The sequence below is a fragment of the Gossypium hirsutum genome, chromosome A01, assembly GCF_007990345.1.
Source record: "Gossypium hirsutum isolate 1008001.06 chromosome A01, Gossypium_hirsutum_v2.1, whole genome shotgun sequence".
Lineage (NCBI taxonomy): Eukaryota > Viridiplantae > Streptophyta > Magnoliopsida > Malvales > Malvaceae > Gossypium > Gossypium hirsutum.
Window position 1 is genome coordinate 8,838,760 of NC_053424.1, and position 25,049 is coordinate 8,863,808.

At 29.1% G+C, this 25,049-nt stretch overlaps 3 protein-coding genes across 5 annotated transcripts; 1 reads left to right on the forward strand and 2 right to left on the reverse strand.

Moving 5' to 3' along the window:
- Window positions 1-8,880: 8,880 nt before the first annotated feature.
- On the forward strand, window positions 8,881-16,445 carry LOC107917769 (cyclic nucleotide-gated ion channel 4). 2 transcript variants are annotated; one of them, XM_016847070.2, is made up of 7 exons: window positions 8,881-9,738; window positions 10,413-10,628; window positions 11,541-11,854; window positions 11,949-12,057; window positions 13,838-14,074; window positions 15,539-15,625; window positions 15,718-16,445. In XM_016847070.2, exons 1-7 carry the CDS (start codon window positions 9,088-9,090, stop codon window positions 16,231-16,233), a joined length of 2,130 nt encoding a protein of 709 aa, XP_016702559.2. In that variant the 5' UTR covers window positions 8,881-9,087; the 3' UTR covers window positions 16,234-16,445. The 2 variants fall into 2 exon arrangements, with proteins under 2 accessions (XP_016702559.2, XP_040931717.1); XM_041075783.1 differs by lacking the exons at window positions 11,541-11,854; window positions 11,949-12,057 and having other exon boundaries at window positions 8,941-9,738.
- Window positions 16,446-16,568: 123 nt separating this feature from the next.
- LOC121204938 (dynein light chain 2, cytoplasmic) lies at window positions 16,569-17,216 on the reverse strand. The gene is made up of 2 exons (XM_041075790.1): window positions 16,916-17,216; window positions 16,569-16,844 (listed from the first exon to the last, which is right to left on the reverse strand). The coding sequence occupies exons 1-2, from the start codon at window positions 17,051-17,053 to the stop codon at window positions 16,653-16,655; spliced, it is 330 nt and encodes a 109-aa protein (XP_040931724.1). The 5' UTR covers window positions 17,054-17,216; the 3' UTR covers window positions 16,569-16,652.
- A 4,849-nt stretch (window positions 17,217-22,065) lies between these two features.
- LOC107917844 (vesicle-associated protein 4-1) lies at window positions 22,066-25,049 on the reverse strand. Of its 2 annotated transcripts, none has more exons than XM_016847195.2 (7): window positions 24,524-25,049; window positions 24,361-24,431; window positions 23,995-24,076; window positions 23,790-23,908; window positions 22,862-22,939; window positions 22,644-22,763; window positions 22,066-22,561 (listed from the first exon to the last, which is right to left on the reverse strand). In XM_016847195.2, exons 1-7 carry the CDS (start codon window positions 24,774-24,776, stop codon window positions 22,502-22,504), a joined length of 783 nt encoding a protein of 260 aa, XP_016702684.2. In that variant the 5' UTR covers window positions 24,777-25,049; the 3' UTR covers window positions 22,066-22,501. The 2 variants fall into 2 exon arrangements, with proteins under 2 accessions (XP_016702684.2, XP_016702685.2); XM_016847196.2 differs by having other exon boundaries at window positions 23,790-23,893; window positions 24,524-24,970.

A 25,049-nucleotide genomic window follows, 5' to 3' on the forward strand; every position in this document is an offset into this window, starting at 1 on the left:
AAAATTTTAATATATTAATATAAAAAATATAGCTTTCACGAATTAGGGAATTACTTCCATTATTTTACACAAGAAAAGTAATAAAATTCACTTAAACAACTTTATATTTATTAAAAATTCATATAAAAACCAATGAATACTTTGGTTTTAACTATAAAATTAATTGCTTATCCTTTATCCTTTATCATATATAGTTTTATGGAAAAGTTATTTTATAAGCCTTTCTCATCATATTATTTATTGTCATTTTCTAATTATTTAATTATATTTTAATAATTTTTTTATATCATTGATATATAATTTTAGTAATTTTTTTTACTTAAAATCCTTCAAACTTGAACCTCGAACCCTAAACTAGTTTGGATTTTGAGTTCAGAGTTTGAGATTTAAGTTTAGAGTTGAGGTATGGAGTTCAAAGTAAAAATATTACCAAAATTATGTATCAATGACTTGGAAAAAATTATTGAAATGACATTAAATAATTAAAAAATGACCATAAAAGATGGTAGGAATGGCCCATAAAATAATTTTTAAGTATTATGGGTTTAAATCTTATTATAGTTAAAATTTTATTGATTTATTACGTAAAAAAATAAAAAACACACACGTATAATTTAAAATTAATATCTAATTGATATTGACTTAATAAAACACTTTAAAATAAATATAAATAACATAAAAAAATATTAAATTATTGTTCTGAACATCAAGAACAAAATATCAAATATTTTCATAATAAATAGTATCAAGCATATATACTTTCACAAGATTTTATGTGTGTTAGTGTATATATAAACTACCAAACATTCTCCAAAATATAATATGTATATATTTATGATTGTTTTTATTTGAAAGAGATAAGAATAAGGAGAATCCTTGCCTCAATCATGCAAGTGGAACGTGAAGGATTTCACATGGGAGGATTAATGGCTCGCGGCAATAGTCAGATATACAGCCAAAACTTGTACAAATGATAATGCTCTTACCCCCAATAAATACATACTACATATATACATATATATGACATACCCATTATTATTATTTTTGTGCAACACTATTTAAGAAGGTTTAGGGGGGGAAATATTGTACATGAAAAATGAATTTATATAAAAAATGTCATATAAATAAAAACATATATTATTCTTGAATATTATTTAGAATGATAATATATTAGATATAAATAAAAACATGTATTATTCTTCAATATTATTTAGAATAAAATTCTTTGAGATTTTATTTTGAATATAAATATGGCTCTTCAATAACAGTAATATTCCTATGTATGTATACAATGTATATTTTGTTGCTATGAATTTAAGTTAAAATTGAATTAATCAATCGAATTAATTTTATTTGGTTAATTAATTGGTGATTGAATTTAGTTTGATTGGAGGTCAGTTAATAATGTTTTAGAATTTCAGTTATCGATTAATTCGATTCGAAACCGAGTAATTAACCAAAATAAATAATATATATTAAGACTTCTTCTATGCTGTTATTATTAACTTTTTGTTTGGTTGTTAACTTTCAAGATTTATATAGTGTTTTTAATGTATTATTTATTGTTTTCATATTTATTTTAAGTTTTTTGAATTATTAAAAATATGAACATTAACAATATATATTTTATATGTTTTATACTTATTTTAACCAAAAGATAAAAGTATATAAATTTCGATTAATTTAGTTAACCTACCGAATTAATCGAAATATTTTGATTCGATGAATGCATTTGAAAAAAAATCAATTCGATTAATAGTTAAAATTTTTTATACTTTAATTAATTCAATTAATGATAATTCGATTTGAATATTAACTAAACCGACCATCTGAAACCCATACTGAATCACTCACGTGAACATCAAGATTTGGAAATATATAACCATAAAAAAGTATTTGCAAAAAGACTTTAAATTGGGTACAATAATTTATATTAATGACCTTTACTCACATAATGCATGCCTTTGACTTGTTCGTGATTTGGTCGTACATTAAATTAGTGATTTGGGTCTTAGATACAATTTTGTTTCAAGCAATGATGATTATATTAATAGAATTCCATTTACCGAAAAATATGTATATAAAATTATTTAAATAGTAAAATTATAATAATTGTTGGCATAATTGCTTTTTTAGCTCTCCAACTTTACTAAAAATGTCATTTTAACATTTTATTTAATTTTTTATTTTTTTAGCTCAAACTTATGTTGTTTGTCAAATTATCTCAATGGATAGAAAAGTTAACATTTATTAACTTTACTGACATGACATACACGTGGATTGCCATATGGATATCACATCGACAATTAATTAACTTTTTAAAACTTTTTAAAACTTTAAAAAATTCAAAAAAAATTATAAATTTTATTTTAAAAATAAATATGTATTAAAAAGTATAAAATTATAAAAAGAAATAATATTTTTTTTTATTTTTTTAAAAATTAACTAAGTGCTAACGTAGCATATACATGGCAATCCATGTGTATTCCACGTAAGCAAAATTAAAAAATGTTAATTTTTTTGATTTGACAAACAATGCAGTTCAATAACAAAAAAAGGGCGAAAAATAGAGTGCTAAAATAACTTTTTTGTAGAGTTGGAGGGCTAAAAAAGTCATTATACTATAAATGTTTGATATTTTATTATTAATTTAAGGGAAAATATTTGGTACATTGCGAATAAAATTTTTAGACATCACAAATAAAGTTAAAATGATAATAAGTGTCTTATAAAAGTACATAAATATTTTGATTTAATTTCTAGGATTGAGGTCGAGGAGGTCTCACTTAGGTGGTCTTCCTCTTTCCATTCTTTAGCTTTCAAAGACACTTTTCTATACTTTCTCCCCTCATTTTCACTATTAACGAACGACTCTCTATCTCTACCTTATAAAGATGAATCATTCCAACCCCTACGACCTTCTCTTTCTTATCTCTTGTTGATTTATTATATCAACAAAAATATTTAAAAAATAAAATATCTTTATTCTTTCAGAAACAAATAAAACAACAATGATTGATAGCAAGAACCTAGATAGCTATAGCTAGCTAGAGGGTTAAATCAAGAACCTTCCTTTCCTGTTGATTGCCTTAGTTTAAAATAATCAACTTTACTAATCATCACTAAACTCCATACTTTTTGTAAAAAACATATGTATAACAAGGAGGATTATTTATACATTATTATTTTTGTTTCTTTGCTAATAATCATTAGAAAAGAAATTAAAGGGAGAAAAAGAAAAGAAAGAGAGGAGACTGGAGAGGATATGAAGTGTTGAAGTAACTAATTTCCCTTTGCAGAATACAGATATTTGAGAAGCTTATAAAATATTAAATTATGAAAAAACTGAAGAAAAAAACAAAAGATAGGAAGTTGCATGGAAACTCTGATTCTTGGACTTACATGTGAATACTACCAAATGCTCTCTCTCTCCTCCACCCCCTATCTCTTATGTCTTTTTCTTTCTCTCTCTTAAAATTACCTTTCCAAGTGTTCAAATCCAAATCCACCCTTCCTAGTCATATAATTTTTAGTTTTGTTTGTTTCTCTAGAAAATTTCCCTTATTTTTCTACACCTATTGTTTTTTTTTATTTTAACTTTGATTTTTTTGTTACATAATTAGAGATAAGTCTATACATATCATTTCATAATCCCATCATCATCATTTCAGAATTTGAGGGGCTTTTGTTTTTTTGTAATTTTTAATTAAAAATTTGTGAGAGTAGGTTATATTTATAATATCATAAATTAATTCCACATTAATTTTTTTATTTAAATGAATAGTATTATGAGAATTTTTTATTTTTTTTATATTTCTATAGAAATTATAAAAATAATTTAAGTTTAGAACAAATTGTAGATATATCAAATTTGATTTATATTTGTTAACCAAGTTTAATTAGAATTTGATTTAAATTAAATATATTTATTTAATAATATATCAACACAAAGCATAAATGAACGAACAACTTAAATATAATCCATCTATGATGGTTACATATAATAAAATTGGAGATCAATACATTATCATAACAATTATGCATGATATAATTTTGCCGACCGTTAAATCAAAATTTTATTGAAATAAATTACAATTATTTATAAAAATATTATATATTTATATGGAATTTCATACGTTAATATATGAGATGTATATCAACACATTATCTCTTTGACATGTTAAATGTATTAATCATTCAAGAGTTGAGAATGATAGAGGAAAGAGCTAGGAAGCTCAACCAAATGCCAGATCAGAATTATTATTATTATTTTTAATATTTAAAATTCCAATAAAGAGAAAAAAAAAAAGGAAGAAGAAGTTAATTGCATTGAATATTGAAAGCAATATGTAATGTTGTAAGGACAACAATTTAGGTGTGGCAAATAATTCTCTATTCTGAAAATCCAATCCTACAAAATACTCTTATACCATGCAATGGCCATATCTTGATATTCCAGACCAGTATATGTTTGACAGACAGTATGAGGACAATAAATGTTGATAAAAGTACTCCCTACTTAAATGTTCTCTTTCATTGTTTTATAAAACATATTTTCATTCCTATTAGTATTTGGTGGTTGATGTTAAATTTCACTTTTTAAAAGGATATTTAATGTTGTTGATTGATTCTTAGTTTGATTGGTATCGACATTGTTGTCAGTGCAGGAGTATGTAAGTTCGAGTGTGCTGAAGCGTACTATCCTCCTATTCAAAGGTTAGAGAGAGACTATGTGTAGTTCTAAGCATTATATAAAAAGGAACAAATATGATAACATAACTATTGTTTTGTTAATAATTTATCTATTTACATCTGTACTTGTATAAAATCTTTAACTCAAATAGTGTCATGAGTTAAATTAGTATCATATTAATTAACCACATATTAAAAAGCTACTTTTTTTAAAATAATAAATGTTAATGTAAAAAGGTATTTATGTCTTTCAATATTTTTTATATAATATTTTTTTGAAAAAATAAACTTTTTTTTGACAATTTTATTATAAATTTTGATCATATATGCTCTTTTTAAGACAATACCTAGAATAACCCATAACCAATCATCAACACAAAATTAGGAGGATAATACGCTTCAGCGTAGTCGAACCTACATCCTTCTGCATTGACAACAAAACAATGCCCATGCCAATCGAGCTAAAAAACATAACTTGCAATAAAAAAAGCAATAATAATTTAAATATTTTGTATGTATATATTAAGAAGTTGATTTTGTGCACGTTTAACTACAGCTAGATTAATTAACTAGGAATTATAAAATTACAGATATCCACAAAAGTTTGATTATATTATTCAAATTTTTTTACGACTTTGTGGCCTTACCATGAGATTAATCCACTATAAATTAATATATACAATATGTGATTTAAGCCCAGCTTGCTAGATCACTTTTTCCACTAAAACTTTCCTCTTAACAGCTTAGTTGTAAACTGATCAACAATAATATATTTCCATTAAAATAAGTTCTTTCTCAATCTCATATATATAATAATGACAAGCCTTCTCTTAAATAAACATGGCTTGTACAATTGCAATTAATATGAATATTTAATTCCCTTGAAATCAGCTCGAAAAAACTCTTCAATATAGAATGGAATAAATAAAAATTACCTTTATGTAGTCTTCTAAAGAATACGAATATCTTTAAAAAAGAAAACCCACATTGGAAGCCTTCAAAACATCATTACTTAACTTAATATTCTTCGTGATGGAAAAAATCTTGAACAATAAACTTTTTAAAAACTCAACCGTTTTAATAGAAAAATGTCAATCAAATATGACAAGTTAAATTGGTCCGTTAAATACAAAGATGAGTTGTAATTAGAATTGCAATTGACCATATAAATGGCAATAATATATATTGGATTATAGGTGTGAGGCAAAGACTTTTTTAGTCACACACATAATAAGTATAAGGTAATATAATTCTAATATTTTATAAATTATGAGAATTTGATTACTTTATATTTGTATTACCATTCATGTCTGACCACATTTATTTGATCTTATGTAACGTTATATATTACAAATTTTAAAATGTGGGTCCTCAATAATTTTTATATTTAGCGAGATGCCCCATGGATGGTACCTGAAATTACGTTAACAAAATTAAAAATTAAAATAAATAATAATAATAATAAAGTTAAAAAGGGAATATTATTATATATTGGATATATTGTAACAACAAAGATATGCATACACAAAAGAACTAAGTTCTCAACGTTCACTTTACACTTCTTACTACTTGTGTTTTGTTTTTTTGTTACTCACTTTCTTGTCTTGTTGAGCTTTTGCGTGGCCTTTGGTGAATGGATTTAGTAAATTAGATTTCAAAAGAGTTGTTAAAGCAATAGAATTTAGACAAAATTAAGAACCTTCATATGATAGTGCCCCATATATATAAGTGTAAAATATTGTTTCAAGATATTTTAGGTTCAGCACACTAACATGCTCTAAATTCAAACCACGTAGCAAGTAGTAAATATTCCTAAATTATGAATCTCACTTTTCTAATTACAATTTTTAAGTATTGAGGTTACGTAAATTAGATTCTTTCGTCATCGAAATCGTTAATTTAATTGTTAAATAATGACACATCAGATGTTAAAATAACGCAATCTCACATTTAAAAAATACAAAGTTGTGAAGTGTTTGCACTACTATAGATAGAAGAGGTTTCTCCACTTTTTAAATCATCCCAAAAGTAGTCATTTTCTGCGTTAACGCAAAATTTCTCTCCTATTATTTGTAATTTTTTGCTTGTATCTTTTGCAGTGAAATATATTTAGTAGCGTCTGAGGATGTAAGCGTATTTTGTTGAATTTCGTTAAATTTATGGTGTTCTCTATTGTTTTATTTATCTTTTAATATTTTGTAGGGTACAATTATAGTAATATATTGTGCGTGCTATTAAATTATATTGTATGGAGATTCTGCCTAGGAGATTGGGTTTTAAGCGGGATCATTTGCGATCCCTTCAATTTTCTCGAGAATTGAATAGAGTGTGGTTTTCTAGTACAATAATTTACTCTCTTTTACTCTATTTGCACAACATCAAATCTTATATGACATAATTTGAAAATGAAAAATTTAAAAAAAATGAATGTTTTTACATATATTAGTTTTAAAGTTTTTAAAGCTTTAATAGAAGTTTTATCGTTCATTCTATATTTTTTGCTTGTACGTTGTATTTTTCTTTAAAAATTTTATTTTAAATTTAGCTACATAAAATTTGAAATGTTATTTAATGACTAAATTAATGATTTTAATAAACACCAAATTAAAGTAAAAGTCATAATTTAGAAATATGAATTGTGGTCCAATTTTTTTTAGTTTGAATTTGTTAACTTTATAAATAATAGTTTATATTAGATAAATTTGAATTGAAAAGTTTTGTCCTAATCGAATCTCATGCCTAACTTGTTAGGTCAAAATGTTTATTTACATGAAATCAAATTTAATTTTATTATGAATTAATATTTGCTATACTCTCTTATCCATAGTGAGTTAACCACAAACTTACACTTCATTAATGAGATAATTTCTAACTTCTAAAATTTAAAATTTTCATTTTAGTCCTAAATTTAAAAATAAGTTAAAACATTTTAGTATGTGTAATTCAAACTATAAATTTAATTTTTTTTAAACAATTATACAAAATTCCCATTTTAAAATTGTGATAGGTTTTGATTATGGAAGATCTTCCTTTTTATTTCTAATTTTTTTACAGAATATGTTTTCCAAGCATTAAAAAAAACATGACATATGCTTTGATCTTCTAGGACATTCAAGTAGTTTTAGGGTTTATTCCCCCATGCAAAATCATTGAAAATAAAAAGAAAGCAAAAAACCCTCAATCATTTGAACCACAGTCCCTGGATATCATTGATTCAAACCTTTAATTATTCTAAAAATTCACCAATGGCGAATCGTGTAATTATTATATATTTACCTGCATTTTCACTAACTAAAACTTGCATGTGGACCACCTAAGGTCTTAAATGTATGAAACAAAAAAGCGCAAGTTGTAAATATATTAGGACAATCACAAATAGTTTTTACTCGTATTTTAGCAGAGCGGAGGGAAAAGTTTTTCTTATTTTTTTATAAGACTTTTTATTTATATTTTATGTTTTAAGTTTAAATTTATACCATCTATATTTTATTTGGGTAAACTGTTAAAATAGTCACTATTGTTTACCTTATATTACATTTTAGTTACTTATGTTTGAAATGTTATGTTTTAGTCACTTATGTTAATGTGTTGTAACATTTTAGTCACCAAGCATTAATTGCTATTAACGGTGTAACGGTAAGCTGACGTTAACTCATCGTTGCAAACAAAAATTTTAGGTTAAATTATACAATTGGTCATCATATTTTTTTTCGTTTTGAGTAATTTAATTTTTTTCTCTTTATTTTCCATTCTTTTCTGCTTCTCTCTTTGTTTTCCTCCCTTCTCCATATTTTTTAACGTAGTCTTTCTATGTTTTCATTTGTTTAAACTAGTCCCTATACTTTTATTTTTTTGAACAATTTAATTTTTATTTTTGTTTCTTTATTTTCCTTTTCTTCTTCTCTTTTAGTTTTAACGAATGGAAAATATAGAAAAAAAAACTACATTAAAAGAGATTATTTAATAGCTTACTTTTTTTTTTATTTTATGTTTAACTATTACAATACATATATAATAAATAAAATTTTCCTTCGTATTATTACACTAATAACCAATACAAAGTACAAATATGCTAGAATTTATATCCTATTATCAATTGAATTAGAAAAAAAATTGAATATTTTGGTTCAACCAACTCTCTCTATTAGGAGAGTGAAATTTAATTCCAAAAATGGTGAAGGGCATTAATGTACATTCAATAATTTGTCAGTACATATATTATTGTCTTTCCCTACTAGCTTCCTATCGTCTCCAATTATTATGTCCTTTCTACATATTTCATCAATCTTTGCCTCTTAAACAATTCTAACTTATATTCCCCTTCTTCTTCAAACCTTTAATGGCCATCCCTCCTTAGCCCCCAAAAATACCAATCAAACTTTTTTTTCTTTTGCGATGGCAAGTGAACATGAATTTTATCCTTCACGTGCAACGCCCATGCAATACTTTACGGATGAAGACGGAGGAGAAGAAGAAGGAGGAGAAATAGAAGAAGAATCGACGGACGACGAAGTTTGCAAAGAAGAAGAGAAAGAGAATTCAAGTGACTGGAGGAGTTTGTATTTGATGTGCGGCGGTCGCCGCGGCGGTGGGCGTCGCCGTAAAAGTTGGTCACTGGGGCAAGTTTTTTTCGACCCGAGGGCCAAATGGGTTCAAGAATGGAATAGGGTTTTCCTCCTGGTATGCGCGACGGGACTGTTCGTGGACCCATTGTTCTTTTACGCCCTGTCCATTAGCGACACGTGCATGTGCCTCTTCGTGGACGGGTGGTTCGCCATCACCGTGACGGCGCTCCGGTGCATGACTGACGCGTTGCACGTGTGGAACATGTGCCTCCAGCTCAAAATGATCAAGAGATCATCGTCGTCGTACAGTCGCGGCAATGACAAGAGGAGTGGGAGTGAGAGTGAAGGCGAAGGGGGTGACGGCGGAGAAGGAAGCAGCAACCGACCCCGTGCTGCGAATGGCCGCCACCTGGCCTTCCAATGCTTGAAAGCCAAAAAGGGACTCTTCTTTGACCTATTGGTAATTCTCCCTCTGCCACAGGTAATTTGTTTTTTCAATCATTTCCACGTCATTATCCTAATTTACATTGATTATAATACGCTTTTTTAATTTTTGGACTTACATATATTTAATTCAATGATAGTGTTATTAGTGAACCAGATTTGAAGAAAAATAAAGTGAGTTTTTTTAAAAAAAATTAAATAATGTGTGAAATTATGGAAAGTTGATATTGTTATTATCTACATATAAGTGTTTTAGAAGAGATGAGAAGAGAATGTTATCATTAGTCATTTTGTTGCATGCAAAGGATACCCTTTCGACAGTGTAACAAACATGTGATGAAACCATGTCGTTTTTAGCATTTTCAGGAAAAGGGGTATAATGGGAAGATTCAAAAGTTGAAAGGATTTTATCATCTTTTGTTGTTATATTTTGTCAGTTTTTATTTATGGTTTTGGATCGTAATTCACTGGACATTATTGTAATTAGTAAGGCTAGAAATTAAACACTCAAAAGGAATATAGCCCTTTATAGAATCCAATTTCCATCATAAACACCAAACACCTTAATTATGATTATGATATAATAAATTATACAAATATGATTTAAACAAATAAAAACATGATCATTGAGTCTATATATATTAAAAAATTATATTTAATACATGGAATATTGTTGATGGGCTAACCTGAATCTTTTGATTTGGAACCAAGATTGTACTATGGGTGGCAATTCCATCATTATTGGAAAAAGGATCGGTAACGCTAGTAATGACGGTGTTCTTGATCATCTTCCTCTTCCAATACCTCCCCAAGATCTACCACTCCGTCTGCCTTTTACGTCGAATGCAGAACCTTTCCGGCTACATTTTCGGCACTGTTTGGTGGGGGATTGCTCTCAATTTGATTGCTTATTTCGTCGCCTCACACGTAAGTTTGTTTAATATATTTATATTTGATGCACTGATTATTTATACATATATGATTCTGCACAGCGATGAAACTACAAATTTTTTTAGGAGTCGAAATTAATTTTTTTATTTTAATATTTTATATATTTATAATTTTTAAATAATTAAATTAAAATTTTATTATTTTTAAAGGGTTCAAGTGTAATTTTAATTTTAATAATTTAAAATTTTAAAAATTTTAAAAGGATTAAATAAAAGTTTTCTATTTTAGGGGAAGCTGCCCCTACATACGCCCAGATTCTGCATGTTGTTTCGTTAAAATTTAAGAAAAATACAAATAAACACACAGAAAAACAACCATTGAACTTCTAAAAGCACCAAAGAGCTGAAAAGAAAACCCCATAAAGAACCTCAAAATCTTATTCCTCACATTGATATTAACGAACCAAATTTTGACACAATAATAATGTCACTTTAATTCATTTTTAAATATTTTCTATAATATATTATTATCTGGTTCACCTTTTTTTGGGTCACTAATTACAAAAAGTAGGGAAAAAGAAAAAAGATAAACATAAATCGTTGAAGTGACTGTGAAAGGAATATTCTCAAAAACTCATATAGTGCTTTTTAAGATGAACAGTGATATATACAAAAAGTAATTTGAAGCCTAATGGGTCGAAGGTCGATAAAGTCTTTGTGTAGTCAAGACTTGCAGCAGTGACAGATTAATTTTTGGATTATTCCAAAAGATAGAAGAAAAAAAGGTTAAAGAGACAAAAGGAAGTGAAAAAAAAAAAGTTTCATAAAGGTTAAAAAAATCTTATGACTAATACTTTAAAAAATATATATATTTTAATTGTCCTCAGCTATTTCGTGATTCATGCGGTAGGTAAATGGTTTTAGGTAAAGATTGCTCTTATTTTGACAGGCGGCGGGGGCGTGTTGGTACTTGTTAGGGATTCAAAGATCGGCTAAGTGCTTGAAAGAGCAATGTAGAGGGATAGAGAATTGTGACCTGAGATTATTGGCTTGCAAAGACCCAATTTACTATGGAACAAGAAGTATGGTAAGGGATAGAGCAAGGTTGGTTTGGGCAGAAACCAATCGAGCAAGGAGTACTTGCATTGATAACCCTGATAACTATGATTATGGAGCTTATAAATGGACCGTTCAGCTAGTTACCAACGATAGTCGTCTCGAGAAAATACTTTTTCCTATCTTTTGGGGTCTTATGACTCTCAGGTTTCACTCCTGTCATTCCTTTTAAATTAATTTTTCAAATGGTAAAATTTGCTTCTTATCCCCCCCCTTTTGGTGTGTGTGTATATATTATCAGCACATTTGGGAACTTGGAGAGCACAACAGAATGGCTGGAGGTTGTTTTCAACATCATTGTTCTTACCAGTGGACTTCTTCTTGTCACAATGTTGATTGGTAACATCAAGGTATACTAATGTTATACTATATATATATTGACTTACCAATTATAAAAGTTCAAAATAATAATTAATTTTAAACCTAAATTAAAACCAAAATAATAATATAAAGGGAAGGATGTTTAGATCTTTTGATCTGTTAAAAAAAATTCTTTTTATTTTATTTAAAAAATAAGTTTTATATTATTTTTTAGCTAATAAAATAAATACTCAAAATATTAATTTTTTAAAAATTTGATTTATTTTTAAAATAAAAAAAAAATTAAAAAAAATTCACTCAACACTTGGTGTCATGAATTCTAATATTAAATGAAATTTTATCCTTTAAAATTTTACTATAAGTTAATAGGTCGAATTCTATGAAAAGGTCCCTTTACTATATGTTTTTAATGGATTTAATCTGTCTATTATAATTTGATTGTCTTATTTTTCAATCCTAATGCAATTTTTTTTCTTTATCAAATAATTAAACGTAACTTTTTTTAAACATGTAATAAAATTATATATATCTTGAAAAAAATTAAAAAGTAAAAAAAAACATTATTATGAAAGGACATATTAACTCGGTTAAATTGTATATATAATCTTATATTTTCTGGATTTAATGGATTTAGTTTCTCTATTGTAATTTAATTAGTTTCGCCTTTACTTTTTAAAATGAGCACTTTTAATCATGATATGACTTATTTTAAATTAATAAATATGATAATGTAAGATTACACTTTGACATTTTTGTATAGTTTGATAAATATCTCATTCTTTTTAATATAGGATTCTACACACAATTTAAATGAGTTAATATGTCGTTTCACAATAATGTGACCAAATCATTAATAACATAGGTATATGAATGTGTTATTATTATTCATGTTTGCCAACTATAATAGAGGGATTTTAAAGATTATTGACTCATATAAATGATTATATTTCATATAGTGACTGTACAACTTTTTTTCTAATATCATAAGAAAATTTTAAAATTTATCATATGTCACATTATATTATTTTATTTTTTTAGTAGAATTTACAATCATATTTCACCTTTTTAAATCTTGTTTGATTTTATTTTTAAGTGCTAAAATGTAATCTCAAAATTTCAATAGTTTATATATTTATAATTTATAAATGATTCATTTTAGAAGGTTAAAAAGTATAATTTAATTTTTTACTAAATTAAAATTTTATAAAATTTAAAGTATCAAAATAAAATTTTATATTTTACAAAGTTCAAACCCCTATTAGTTTCCATTAGTGCTGCCCTTTTTTAAAACCAGTAAATTGATGAATAATACGTGATTAAGCACAACTTATGTGCTCATTAGTTATAATTTTTTTTTCATACCGAAAATCATTGAAAGGGTTAACACAAAAAGTAATGTTAATAGTGATTGATTCTGGCATGGAACAGTAGTGAGTGAAGTTGAAAGTGGATGTAGCACTCACTAACACCTTGTGAAAAATGTTGATTCCCAAAGGGTTGGGGTTGGGGGAGTGGAACCCATCAAAGGTTCTCTGTCCATCACATATATTTATTTATTCATTCAATAAGTCTCGTGTTCATGTCATACAACTTACACGACAAACTTCGTTTGGTTTTTTCCTCTTTTCGCACCAATATGTCTGACGTAAATCCTGCCACTGACCCAAAACTGAAATATAATTATCACCTTTACCATACCCATAATCTTTGCTGCTTTTAATGTTGTAATGAAAAAGAAGAACAAAGATATATAAATATTGTTGTGTTTGATGTTTCTTTTTTCTTTTTTTCTTTTGGGTGGGTATGAAGGTGTTTTTGCATGCAACAACGTCCAAGAAACAAGCAATGCAATTGAAGATGAGGAACATAGAGTGGTGGATGAGGAAGAGGCGCCTGCCTTCTGGATTCAAGCAAAGGGTCCGCAATTATGAGCGGCAACGGTGGGCGGCCATGCGCGGTGTCGATGAATGCCAGATGATCAGAAACCTCCCCGAGGGGCTCCGGAGAGATATCAAGTACCATCTTTGCCTGGATTTAGTTAGACAGGTACCAGTTTACCACTATAAATTACTATTATACTTTTAGTTAGGTTTCAATTATTATAAACAAAATTCAAGAACTCAAATGCAAGGAAAAGTAAAAGACATGAACCCTAAATGAGAAAAATAAAAACTTTTTGCACAAAAGTCCAATCTTTGATAGGGCCAAAGGAATAAGATTTTGAGAGGTACTAGACCATGTGTATTTGAGACATATAATCCTTTGAAATAGCTATATCATAAAAAGAAAAGTTAAAAGAATTTATTTTTTGATATATAATTTAAGAACTAGGACCCCAGCTATATAACAGCCAAAGTAATGGATGTAAAAGAATATTTCCCCTTTTAATAGGTGAAATTCTACTATTAGTCCCTATATTTTGTGTAAGTTGTAGGTTTAATAATTACATTTTAATTTGATCAATTTTAATCTTTATACATTTCGAAATTTAAAATTACAATCCTAAGCCAAATGGTAACAATAAAATCTATTTGGTTAGATTCTATTTTTAGTCATAGATATACGTAAAGTTGTAGATTTAATCTATGTTCTTAGCTTGGAACATTCTTACTTTCTTAGTCTTTCTATCTTTTTGAATTTCGAAATTTAAAAAAGAATAGGACTTAATGAATTTAATAGTTATCGTTGATTTAGTAAGGATTGAAATTTTAAAGTTCGAAAAGTACAATGGCTAAAAATGATCAAAATAAGCTACATGGACCAAATCCACAACTTATGCATAATACAAGATCTAAATACTTGAACATAAATCCATTGCCATTTCATCTATAAGTTTTCATGGATCGAGTTGAATCGAATCTAACCCAACCCCATAAATATGCTATTTATTATTTAAAAATATAATTTATAATTTTGTATAAACTGAGTTTTTACTTTTTGTTTTATTTTATTTGCCTAAATTATACTTTTCTTTATATAACTTTAAATCATACTTAAACTACTATTTTATTTTTCAATAGTAATTAGCTTACTGGTACAGATTAAATACTTTTTTTTAAATGTAGATTAAACAGTTAAACTTTCATCGTATTATCAAATATATTGGGCCGACAGTCCATAGCCCAACAAATCTACTAAAATAGTTTCAAAACAAACCAATTTACAACTAAAATAAATGGTAAATTATAAAAATAGTTATTTTAGTTTATCTCAAATTATATTTTAGTCACTCAAATTATATTTTAGTCACTTATGTTTGAAATGTTACATTTTAGTCGCATACGTTATCGTTTTATTACGAAGTGGTCACTCTACCGTTAAGCTCCGCTACTTCCCTAACTGTGATCTTACGTGATAGTCCAAATTAAATTTATTTAATTAAAAACCTATTTTCATTTTAGCAACTGGATGATTAATTTAAAACTAAACTATAATTTGAGGATATATTGTGGTATTAATTTAAATATTATGAATTTGTTAGTTCCTAATATAATTCTAAGTTGGTTTCAGGTACCATTGTTTCAACACATGGATGATTTGGTCCTAGAGAACATTTGTGATCGTGTCAAATCTCTAATTTTTACCAAAGGAGAAACTGTAAGTATTAATTTCTATTTTCTTTATCAATTCAGTATTGAGGATAAATATTTCAAGAAAAATAAAAAAGATCAAAACTATTCTCATTGTAGATAACAAGGGAAGGCGACCCAGTACAAAGAATGCTATTTGTAGTAAGGGGACATCTCCAAAGCAGCCAAGTTCTTAGAGATGGTGTGAAAAGTTGCTGCATGTTAGGGCCCGGAAATTTCAGTGGCGATGAGCTCTTGTCATGGTGTCTTCGAAGACCCTTCATTGAGAGGCTCCCACCATCGACTTCCACCCTCGTAACGCTTGAAACTACCGAGGCATTTGGCCTCGATGCTGAGGATGTCAAATATGTCACACAACATTTCCGTTACACATTTGTTAACGAAAGGGTCAAGAGGAGTGCTCGGTATTATTCTCCCGGATGGCGGACTTGGGCTGCGGTGGCGATTCAATTGGCTTGGAGGCGGTACAAACACCGGTTAACCCTTACGTCGTTGTCATTCATTAGGCCTCGGAGGCCGTTGTCGAGAAGTAATTCATTGGGGGAGGACAGACTCAGGCTTTATACAGCTATGTTAACTTCACCAAAACCAAATCAAGATGATTTTGATTTTTGAAAATAAAAAAAATTAAAATGATGCTACATGGAATTCCCATGGTCCTTAAGTTTGAGTTTTCTGAATTAATGTTCGCTCTAATACCATTTGTAAGTACCTCGTATTTGGTACGAGAGCATTATTCTTTACTTCGACTCAGCCTGTAGTTTTGTTTTTAAAAGAAAAAAAAAAGTTTGTATCTACAGCTATATATATATTATCTTTCATGTGAATTAGGAGTTATTTTATTGCAATAATGATGAATTAGGTTCATTTATCTATATTGAATGCACATTTAGATACTAAATATAAGATAAATTATATCGGATCGTATGTTTATATTCGACACTCTCTCATATCCAAATTTTGTTATTTTCATTAAATTTGAGGACTAAAACTAAAGTTGGTACAAAAAAAGTAGAGAAAATGAAAGTAAAATGCTAAGCTTTGAGTGTCTCTAAAGCAGAAAGGGGGTGTGGGTCAGGTTCAGTGGCAGCAGAGCCCCTGAAAAGCAAAATAGCAAGGCTGCCAATGCAAAAATATATGAAGCAACCAGAGCAGTGTGTCACAAATGAACCAAAATCAGTCCCCACAATGCATTGCCACCCACTTCCATATGCTCTATCAAATTCCTGAATGAAATACAAAACATCAACACACAAACATTGTGGATTACATCATTAAACAATTCGAAACTTGTTACCTTCTTTATGAAGCGTGCGATCTCGGTAGCCTCGGTGACATCGAAGAAATCGAGGGCTTTAGCAGCTACATCCAGAGCAACCTGCTGCATGGTTTCAAGCATATCGGTTTCTCCGACGACTGCCTTGCCTTCCAGCATGCCTGAACCTGCAACAGAAAAAAAAAAAAAAAGAAGAAGAAAGCTTCGAGCTGATAGAATGAAGCAAAGTAAAGCTCTCTTTATACTGCGATATATGGATTAAATACAAGTGGTGGTGGAGAAAATTTTGAGTTGGGAATAAAAGGGTAACCACGCAATGGAACTTACGCTGACGAGTCATTTGGTAGTGCAGAACCAGAAACTAGTGGACCCTTTTGATTGTAGATTTTGTTATAGTGTGCCACTACTATGGAGAACAGCTCATGGAATACAAGGGAATAGGGAGGTTTGGTTTTAGGTTAGTCATGCTAAAATACAACACCATGGTGGTCCAATTTAGTGCATACACATGGAGTTCTCCTTGTGGCTAGGAGATACTATTTATTTGTCTACTTATGGAAAGAGTTTAGAGGATGGGATTGTAAGTGATGTGAACCAGAAGATTAATCCATTTATGAACAGTTAATGAGATACTGGGTTTATTGGTTAAGCATGATTTAAAGTAAATAAGGTAATCTTTGTTGAACTAGTCTGCAGAAAAATGCAGAAGATAATTTTTTTTGAGTTCATCAGCCATTTAGGGATTTCTTTGGTTGTCAGAAGTATGAAGTCTAAGGTAATTTTGTTGTTTGACATTATACATTAGGTTTAATTATCAAGATTTTAGCCATTGGTTTGGGAATATTCATCTGTATATACGTTGCTGATTCATGTCTTTTTCATAAGGAAACAAATCAAAAGTGTAAGGAAGAAAAAAAAAACCATTTGATTATGAAAGGACCATAAAAAGATACTCCTAGTTCCACTGATTGTGTAGTTTGAAAGAGAAAGAAATTAGAGGGGCCATCAGTTCATTAACTGTCAATGCCACAAATACAAAACTTCAATTATGGTCGAATGGTAAAAAAATTGATGTTTGTTAAATAAAATATTCATAAAGTTGAAAATTTTTTCTCTCCTCTAAAAATCTAACCTGACTTGACTTCGAATATTTTACAAAATGGGGAAAAAATCCAAGCCATTTGCATCCAACAATATAGAGTAAAGGATTGATTAACTTCACAAAAATGAAACATGCTAATATCCATCATGTCAAAGTTTCTGGAAACAAAATGGAGAAGGAAAAAAGGCCAAATTTCACCGACCAAAGCCTCGAGAAGATGTCTGAAAAAGACACAACCTCATAAATTTGGGTTAGAGCCTTAGAAATCAAGTTAATCGCACGTTTTTTTTATTTTATTTTTTAAAAAATAAAAGTGAAAAAATACACCAATCCAGAAGAGAGTACAACAAAGTTATGTTGAAGTTGTAATGATACCGATTAATTTAAGGCTCGATAAATTTAATTGATAATAATTTTTTTATTAGACAATTTTGAGATAGGAGGATGAAAGTAACACGGTTTAAATTTGTGTTAAATAGATATCTTATAATAAATTTAACCACTATAAATTAAGACTTTATTGATAATAATTATTTCTTTATATTTGTTATTTTGTTATCATTATATTTCTATTTTTAATCAAATTTTTTTATCATTAAAGCTCTTTAAAAATTATTATTAATTGTTTTAAATGTAAATAATTTAATGTTAATACATAAATGAATCACATATAATTTTTAAAATGTTCAAATTTTACTTGAATTAAAATATAATTTCTATAATGAGGTTATTATTCAATCGGACAATTCTGAGAATGTAATTTCTATTAGTGGCAACAAGCACGGTGGTCCAAAAAACTTTTTAATAAGGAGTATTCAACAAATTCTAGCCTTTGAAGAGAATTGGTCCTTGAACTATGTACCCAGAGAGATCAATCGGGTAGATGATGCTTTGGCTAAAATGGCTCTGTGAAGTGCTGTATCATTGAACTTATTCGAGGATCCCCTTTGGAGATTAAAGAGATCTTAAAGGATGATAACTCTTTTGATAATATGCTTATGATATTCTCTACGTAAATTTCTTTGTTTATTTTATAAAAATATATATAATTTAATTTGTTGATTGAATCTTAATTCGATTGGCATGAACATTGTTGTCAATGCAGAAGGATAAGGGTTCGAGTGCGCTGAAGCGTATTATTCTACTATTTATGAGTTGGGGAGAGATTATATGTAATTCTAGATAGTGTATCAAAGATGATTAAAACTTATAATGAGAATATTAAAAAATATATATAATTTAATTTTATAGTAATTACAAATAATTCTGAAGCAATTAAAATTTTATTTTTTATTAAAAATTGAGAAAAATAATATAAATAAATAAAAATACATGCTTAATAAGAGTATAATTATTATTATACTTAAAATGTATTTAGTAAATAAACCTTGGGAGACTTTAAGTGCTTCTTTCCAACTTTCAAAAGGGTGAGTGGTGTTCTATATATATTATTTGAACCCATGATATATGGGTGATTTGAAGCTAATCCCTATAAAATAAAAATAATCTTTTATGTGAGTTTTATTAGATTTAATTTTATGTTTTTACGTTTATAAAAGAAAACATTCAAGTTGATTGATACAGATATAAAAACCATTAATAAATAGGGGTAAGCATTTGATTGAGTCGAGTCAATTCAAGTTAAAAAATTTTGAGTCAGTCGAGTTGACGAATCTTATTTTAGCAATTGAATTCAATTTAAAATTTTTTCGAATCGAGTCAAAAACTTTCGAGTCAAGTTGAGTGGAGTTAATGAATCCTATTATTTATACTCAATGTTGCATTTACATGAATCGATTATTTAACTAATAGATGAAGTACAAGATTATTTAATTACATAAGTATGGTTGATTATTTAATTACATAAGTATGGTTGATGGGTAAACATTTATCAAAACGACATAATTTTGCCTTTTAACTTAATGATTTTGACTTTTAACTTTAGAAAAGGTAAACATTTATCAAAACGGCATACTTTTATCTTTTCTTATTTAGATTTTTAAATAACTCGAATTGTGTAATTCATATTCCAGTTAAACCAAAAAGTTTAATTTTTTTTATTAGAGTTGATTCGAATAACTTAACTATTTAATTCAAAATTTAAATTTTTATCAAAATTTTCAAATTAATCGAATTTTGCTGGATTAATAACAAAAACAAGCTGCAGCAATTTCATAGGAAAAGGGAGGCAATCACTATCTGAATACAAAGCTTTAGTGGTAAGCAATGAGAGCACAAAGAATAAGGAGTTATTCCTTTACAAATTTCAGTGAGTATAAATGACCAAAACTTGGGATAAATTTTTTATTTAATCATAAGGTTTTCTTTTTCAGATTAATTATGTTTAGATGGAAATGATATTCCAATAAAATTAAATTTCTTTCAAATGACAAAATAAAAAATTCCAAATATTCCCCATGAAACAAATAATTGTACACAAAATAAAAATAAAATCTTGTAATCATAATATCAAACAAGATTTATGCTCATATTCTGCACACTCCTTTTCCAATTAGGAAGTATAAAAGAATCTTACAACCCCCCACATGGAACTGTTGAAACCCTATCTTCTTTAATAGAAAATTGCATCCTTATCCCTAACACGCATGAATACCGAAGAAAAAGGAAGAAAAACTTGCAGGTTTTGTTTGGTGATAAACGCTAAAAAGGAAGTTTTGTTCAATTTTGATGCGATGATTTGATGAAAGATTTTCCTTTTTGAAACTGACATGAACAACGAAGGCCAAGTAAAGGAATTTTAGCAATGCAGTGAACATGGACTAAATCGATTCTGTCTCTTTTCGTGTCAATATCCCACTTTTTGTCACCTTGTTTTTTTCTACCTTAGTAACTTTAGCAGTGTCCTAGAAACTGGTCCCTATCAGTTCCACTAATTTCACTTTTGATGTTATCAATTATTTTCCCATTTCCCCAAATCAGTTTTTTAACTTTTTTTTATTAAGTGTTCTCATGACATGAGATTAATAGGCACTACTGAACTAAGATTAGAATTTCGTTTTTCTTTTTAGGGTTCTCAAAATTTATGAGAATGGAATTTAATTAGTTTCTTTTGGATTGAAGAAGATGATCAGATATAAGGGTGGCAGGCCCTTTCCAATATTTGAAACAGCACATTTTTAAACTGATCTCACTAAAGAAAATAAAGAGCCAATTCACTTATTTTGATTTTACCCATGTTATCTGATCTTTATATAAATTTGAACAAATCTTTTTATCTCATTTTATAAAACCCAACACTATGGATTCTCGATCGATAGCTCAGATTTCATGTTAATTATAATTATCAATCTCTGTTTAGTAAAATTTCGGTTTTACAATCTAAAAATAATTTTGTTTGAACTAAAATAGTATCTAAATAAAACTCCTTCAATAATGATAAATTCAAAATTCGAAATCAATTCAAATATCTAAAATAAAAAATTCATTTTCACTTCTTCCATCTACCTACCCGTAACTAAAACTTGTTTTATAAGGAAGAGAGAGAGAGATAATTCGAAATTTGAAATGCAAGACTAGACAACGTAATTTTTATGCCATTACATTAGTGGCTAGTTGATGTTGACAAACTATGTTGAAATGCCTCAAGTACAGTAACTTGAAAAAGGGAAAAAGTAAATGAACTTTGGCTGCTTCTTTTTTCTTTTTCTTTTCTTTCTCAAACATGTGTTTCTCAAAAAGGTAGTTTGGATGTGACAAAAAGAAACAGTAATCTAAATCCTAGATCCGATGAATATGACTTCCTCATCAAAACCATAAAATTTTAGCCCCAAATTATTTAAATCGTTTGCTTTTATCCCTTCAATTAAGTTCCATTTCCACACTAAGTAAATGTACACTCATTTCTGCACATCCAAGGAAAAAATAAATAAAAGAATCAAACATGAATGAGATAAACCCCGCAATTGCTCTATGAATCTATGAGGTGTGAGTTCAGAAAAAGGATGCCGGCTGAGCGGCCGGAAATTACTGGAGGTAACCAATGTCATAGTGTCATACAAGTAAATCTGACACCATTACCTTTTCATGGTAAGAACAGGTGATCATTCAATAAAGAAAAAACATAAACCACTTCAAACCAGAGCAAAATTCATGCTTGTTCATCTACAGTAGCAGTGTAAAGTACAACCCTAGTGAATTCAATGGCTATAATCAAATATTTCAACAGGATAACAAGGCTAAACATATATATAAGCACTCCAACCTCGAAAAGAACACCAAATAGGATCATGCATTGTGCCTTGCATTTATTTTCATGACAAAACCAAACCCATTATCTACAAGTAAGATGGCATTAGCCCAAGAGTTGGGTACCTGGCCATTACATTGTTCATAATGCTGAGTAATGGCATGAGAACACACGGTTCTCCTCTACATGAACTGCTCCGTCAACTCATCTCTTCACCTTCCCTCCTCTCAAGAAGTCATAAATTGAGCGATTCAACCAAAGAAGAAAGAAAGCACTCACAGCAAGATCAAACACCGCTTCATGTTGAATCTACCGCTTCAACTTGCTGACGTGCCAGGTATTTTTCCCTTCGCTCTTTCTGAATTCATTTAATACAAGTAAAATATGAAGGAAGAAAAGGAAAAAGGAGCATGGTTTCAGACATAAAGACAGCCAATTACCCATTCATCGATTACAAGACCTTCGCCAACAACACGGGGACCTGTATCAGGGGCAGGTTTCTTGCATGCTTCAAAAGCAGCCTCGGCCTCAGCTAACTGACGCTTAAGTTTGTCCAATGCCTTAAGGAACAAGAGGAAAAATTAAACCATTGAAGGGCTAAACCATGGACCCCTTAAGTGCAGAAAGAAAAACAATATTAGTAGAATTTGCCACTTACAGGGCTAGGCCGCCCTATATCTAGAAATACAACCCGCAAAATTCTTTCTACAGTCACTTGATCCCTTTGTTCATCAAACTGTAAAAGAGAAGGCATAATCAAAAGCTCTGTGTTGGCATCAGCATCTCAAGTTTAGCAGGGATTTACATCCAATAATAGTACACAATCAAATTATAATAAAAATAACATTAACCAACAAGCAAGTAAGCATTAAATAAAACGTAATATTAGGAAACTTTAAATAGTCTAAGGAATATCTTATATTTTGAAGGATCAATTGCACATGCCTACACCAAGCTCACATGGCATTCTACTAATGATTATCTAATTTTTATTTCAGACAAAACCAGAAGAATTAAATGTCTGGCACTTCACATGAATGAACTCTAACCTATAACTACACAATCAATTAAATACTACCAAAAACCACATTATTCTGCAATAATTTGTGACTAAATTCATATTAGAAAGCCCTTACAAAAAAAAGCTATAATATGAATACACATAACGCTTCTCCCAAGTAGGCTCTAGTCCAGCAACGGTAAGGAGATAAGGGCAATGGCGTCCACAAAGAGAGAAAATTCATCAGGTAATAGGATCCCAAACAGACAAGTTGTTGAAGTTTGTGTTTTCTAACCACAATTCCTCACCGCATGTCAAACCGCCACGTAAGATTACAGAACAATTACTGAACTGAAAAACCCTTAAAGCGAATTTCATTTTACCCAAATATGAACAATCAACTTCAGTACCAACTTTACAAGTATTTCCTTTTCAATGTTTTCAAATATAGGAAAATTCGCATTCAAATTCATTCGACATCCATCCATACTAATGGAATCCTATAAAAAAACAAAAACATCGACTGAACTGAACTTTAAGATAAAACATCAAATATACAAGGAATAAGTAACATTACTAAACTTACAAGCTCAGGCAAGTAATCCACTCCAGCTGTTACCTTCAAACTCATTATCTTAAATTTAACTTTACTCTTTAAATCCACCTGCACCTCATTATTCTCCGGACGCTCTACAAATTTAAACACTGTCAAAACAAAAACATTAAACAAACCAAATCAAACAAACATTATCATAATAAAATCTCAAAATCAAGGGCGGAAATTTTATTACCGGTTGCGATAATGCTTTCCCCTGGCGCCAAAATACCACCAGGTGGACGCATAAAACAACTCTTCGGCGCAGTAGTTTGAAACTATAAATAATAAACAAAATTTTTTAGTTAATTAAATTAATAAAAACAGCCATATGATTCAAAGTAATTAACAAATGTTATGATATTAATTGTAAATATTGATAATTTCAGAAAATAACCGTTATAACTGTCGCATGAAGCCTCATTTCAATGGACATTAAGAAATTGTAAACAAAATTAGTATAATTCATTGACAAATCATGACTTTAAACGAAAAGAAATTGCAAATTGTAGTAAATTTTGAGACAAGAGAAGTAAATAAAAATTAGAAATTCAATTGTTACCTTGAAAGCTACGTGAGATTTACTAGTGTTCTTCAACCTGATCGCACTTCTCGCCTGAGTTCCAGGCTCATCTACAATTAGAAAATATATATAAAAGACAAATTAAAAGGTACACCAATTTAGCTCTACGAAAGTCAAAGGATAAGCAAAGTGAGGTTAGTACAAGGGAAATAGAGTTTATTAGAAGGATCGAGGCGCAGCCGGCGCCGTGGAGGGAGAAGCGATCTAGCAATGGATGAGACGGATTTAGAGCGCTTGGCGGCAACCGTCTCCGAGTGTCGACTGCCATTGTGGTTGAGATTTTTAGTGGAAGAAGAAGAGGAAGAGTTGTTCATCGTGGTCGAAGTCTGCCAAAAGGGACAAAGACTAAACATCTTTCTTTCGGAGCTCCGCTGATGCCGGTCGACGATCGCCATGGGCCGCCGCAAAGTCAGCCCGTCGACTGTGGATGGAAAGTAACCGTGGCTTTTTTATCGTCGCAGAAAAAAGAAAATAAAAAAATACTCGAGGGATTGAATATTTATATTTTAAAAAGTATTTTAATTTTTAAATTTCTTCCTCTCTTTTTTTTTCTTCTTGTCTGTGGATTTTAGGCATGCAAAATGGCTACATTCTCGGCGAATTTAAACGCAGGTCGGATTTGATATCTTTACCTAGTTGCAACTAATTGCAATTTGGCATCCGTCGCT

What these genes read in the sequence shown, in the direction of transcription:
- LOC107917769 (XM_016847070.2), top strand. Translation starts at nt 9,088, where the DNA reads ATGGCAAGTGAACATGAATTTTATCCTTCACGTGCAACGCCCATGCAA. An exon ending in TGGGGTCTTATGACTCTCAG is followed by an intron (nt 11,855 to 11,948) that starts GTTTCACTCCTG and finishes ATATATTATCAG; the next exon opens with CACATTTGGGAACTTGGAGA. An exon ending in TGTTGATTGGTAACATCAAG is followed by an intron (nt 12,058 to 13,837) that starts GTATACTAATGT and finishes GTGGGTATGAAG; the next exon opens with GTGTTTTTGCATGCAACAAC.
- LOC121204938 (XM_041075790.1), bottom strand. Translation starts at nt 17,053, where the DNA reads ATGCTGGAAGGCAAGGCAGTCGTCGGAGAAACCGATATGCTTGAAACC. An exon ending in TCGCACGCTTCATAAAGAAG is followed by an intron (nt 16,845 to 16,915) that starts GTAACAAGTTTC and finishes TATTTCATTCAG; the next exon opens with GAATTTGATAGAGCATATGG.
- LOC107917844 (XM_016847195.2), bottom strand. Translation starts at nt 24,776, where the DNA reads ATGGCGATCGTCGACCGGCATCAGCGGAGCTCCGAAAGAAAGATGTTT. An exon ending in ATATAGGGCGGCCTAGCCCT is followed by an intron (nt 22,764 to 22,861) that starts GTAAGTGGCAAA and finishes TTGTTCCTTAAG; the next exon opens with GCATTGGACAAACTTAAGCG. An exon ending in GTCTTGTAATCGATGAATGG is followed by an intron (nt 22,562 to 22,643) that starts GTAATTGGCTGT and finishes AAATGAATTCAG; the next exon opens with AAAGAGCGAAGGGAAAAATA.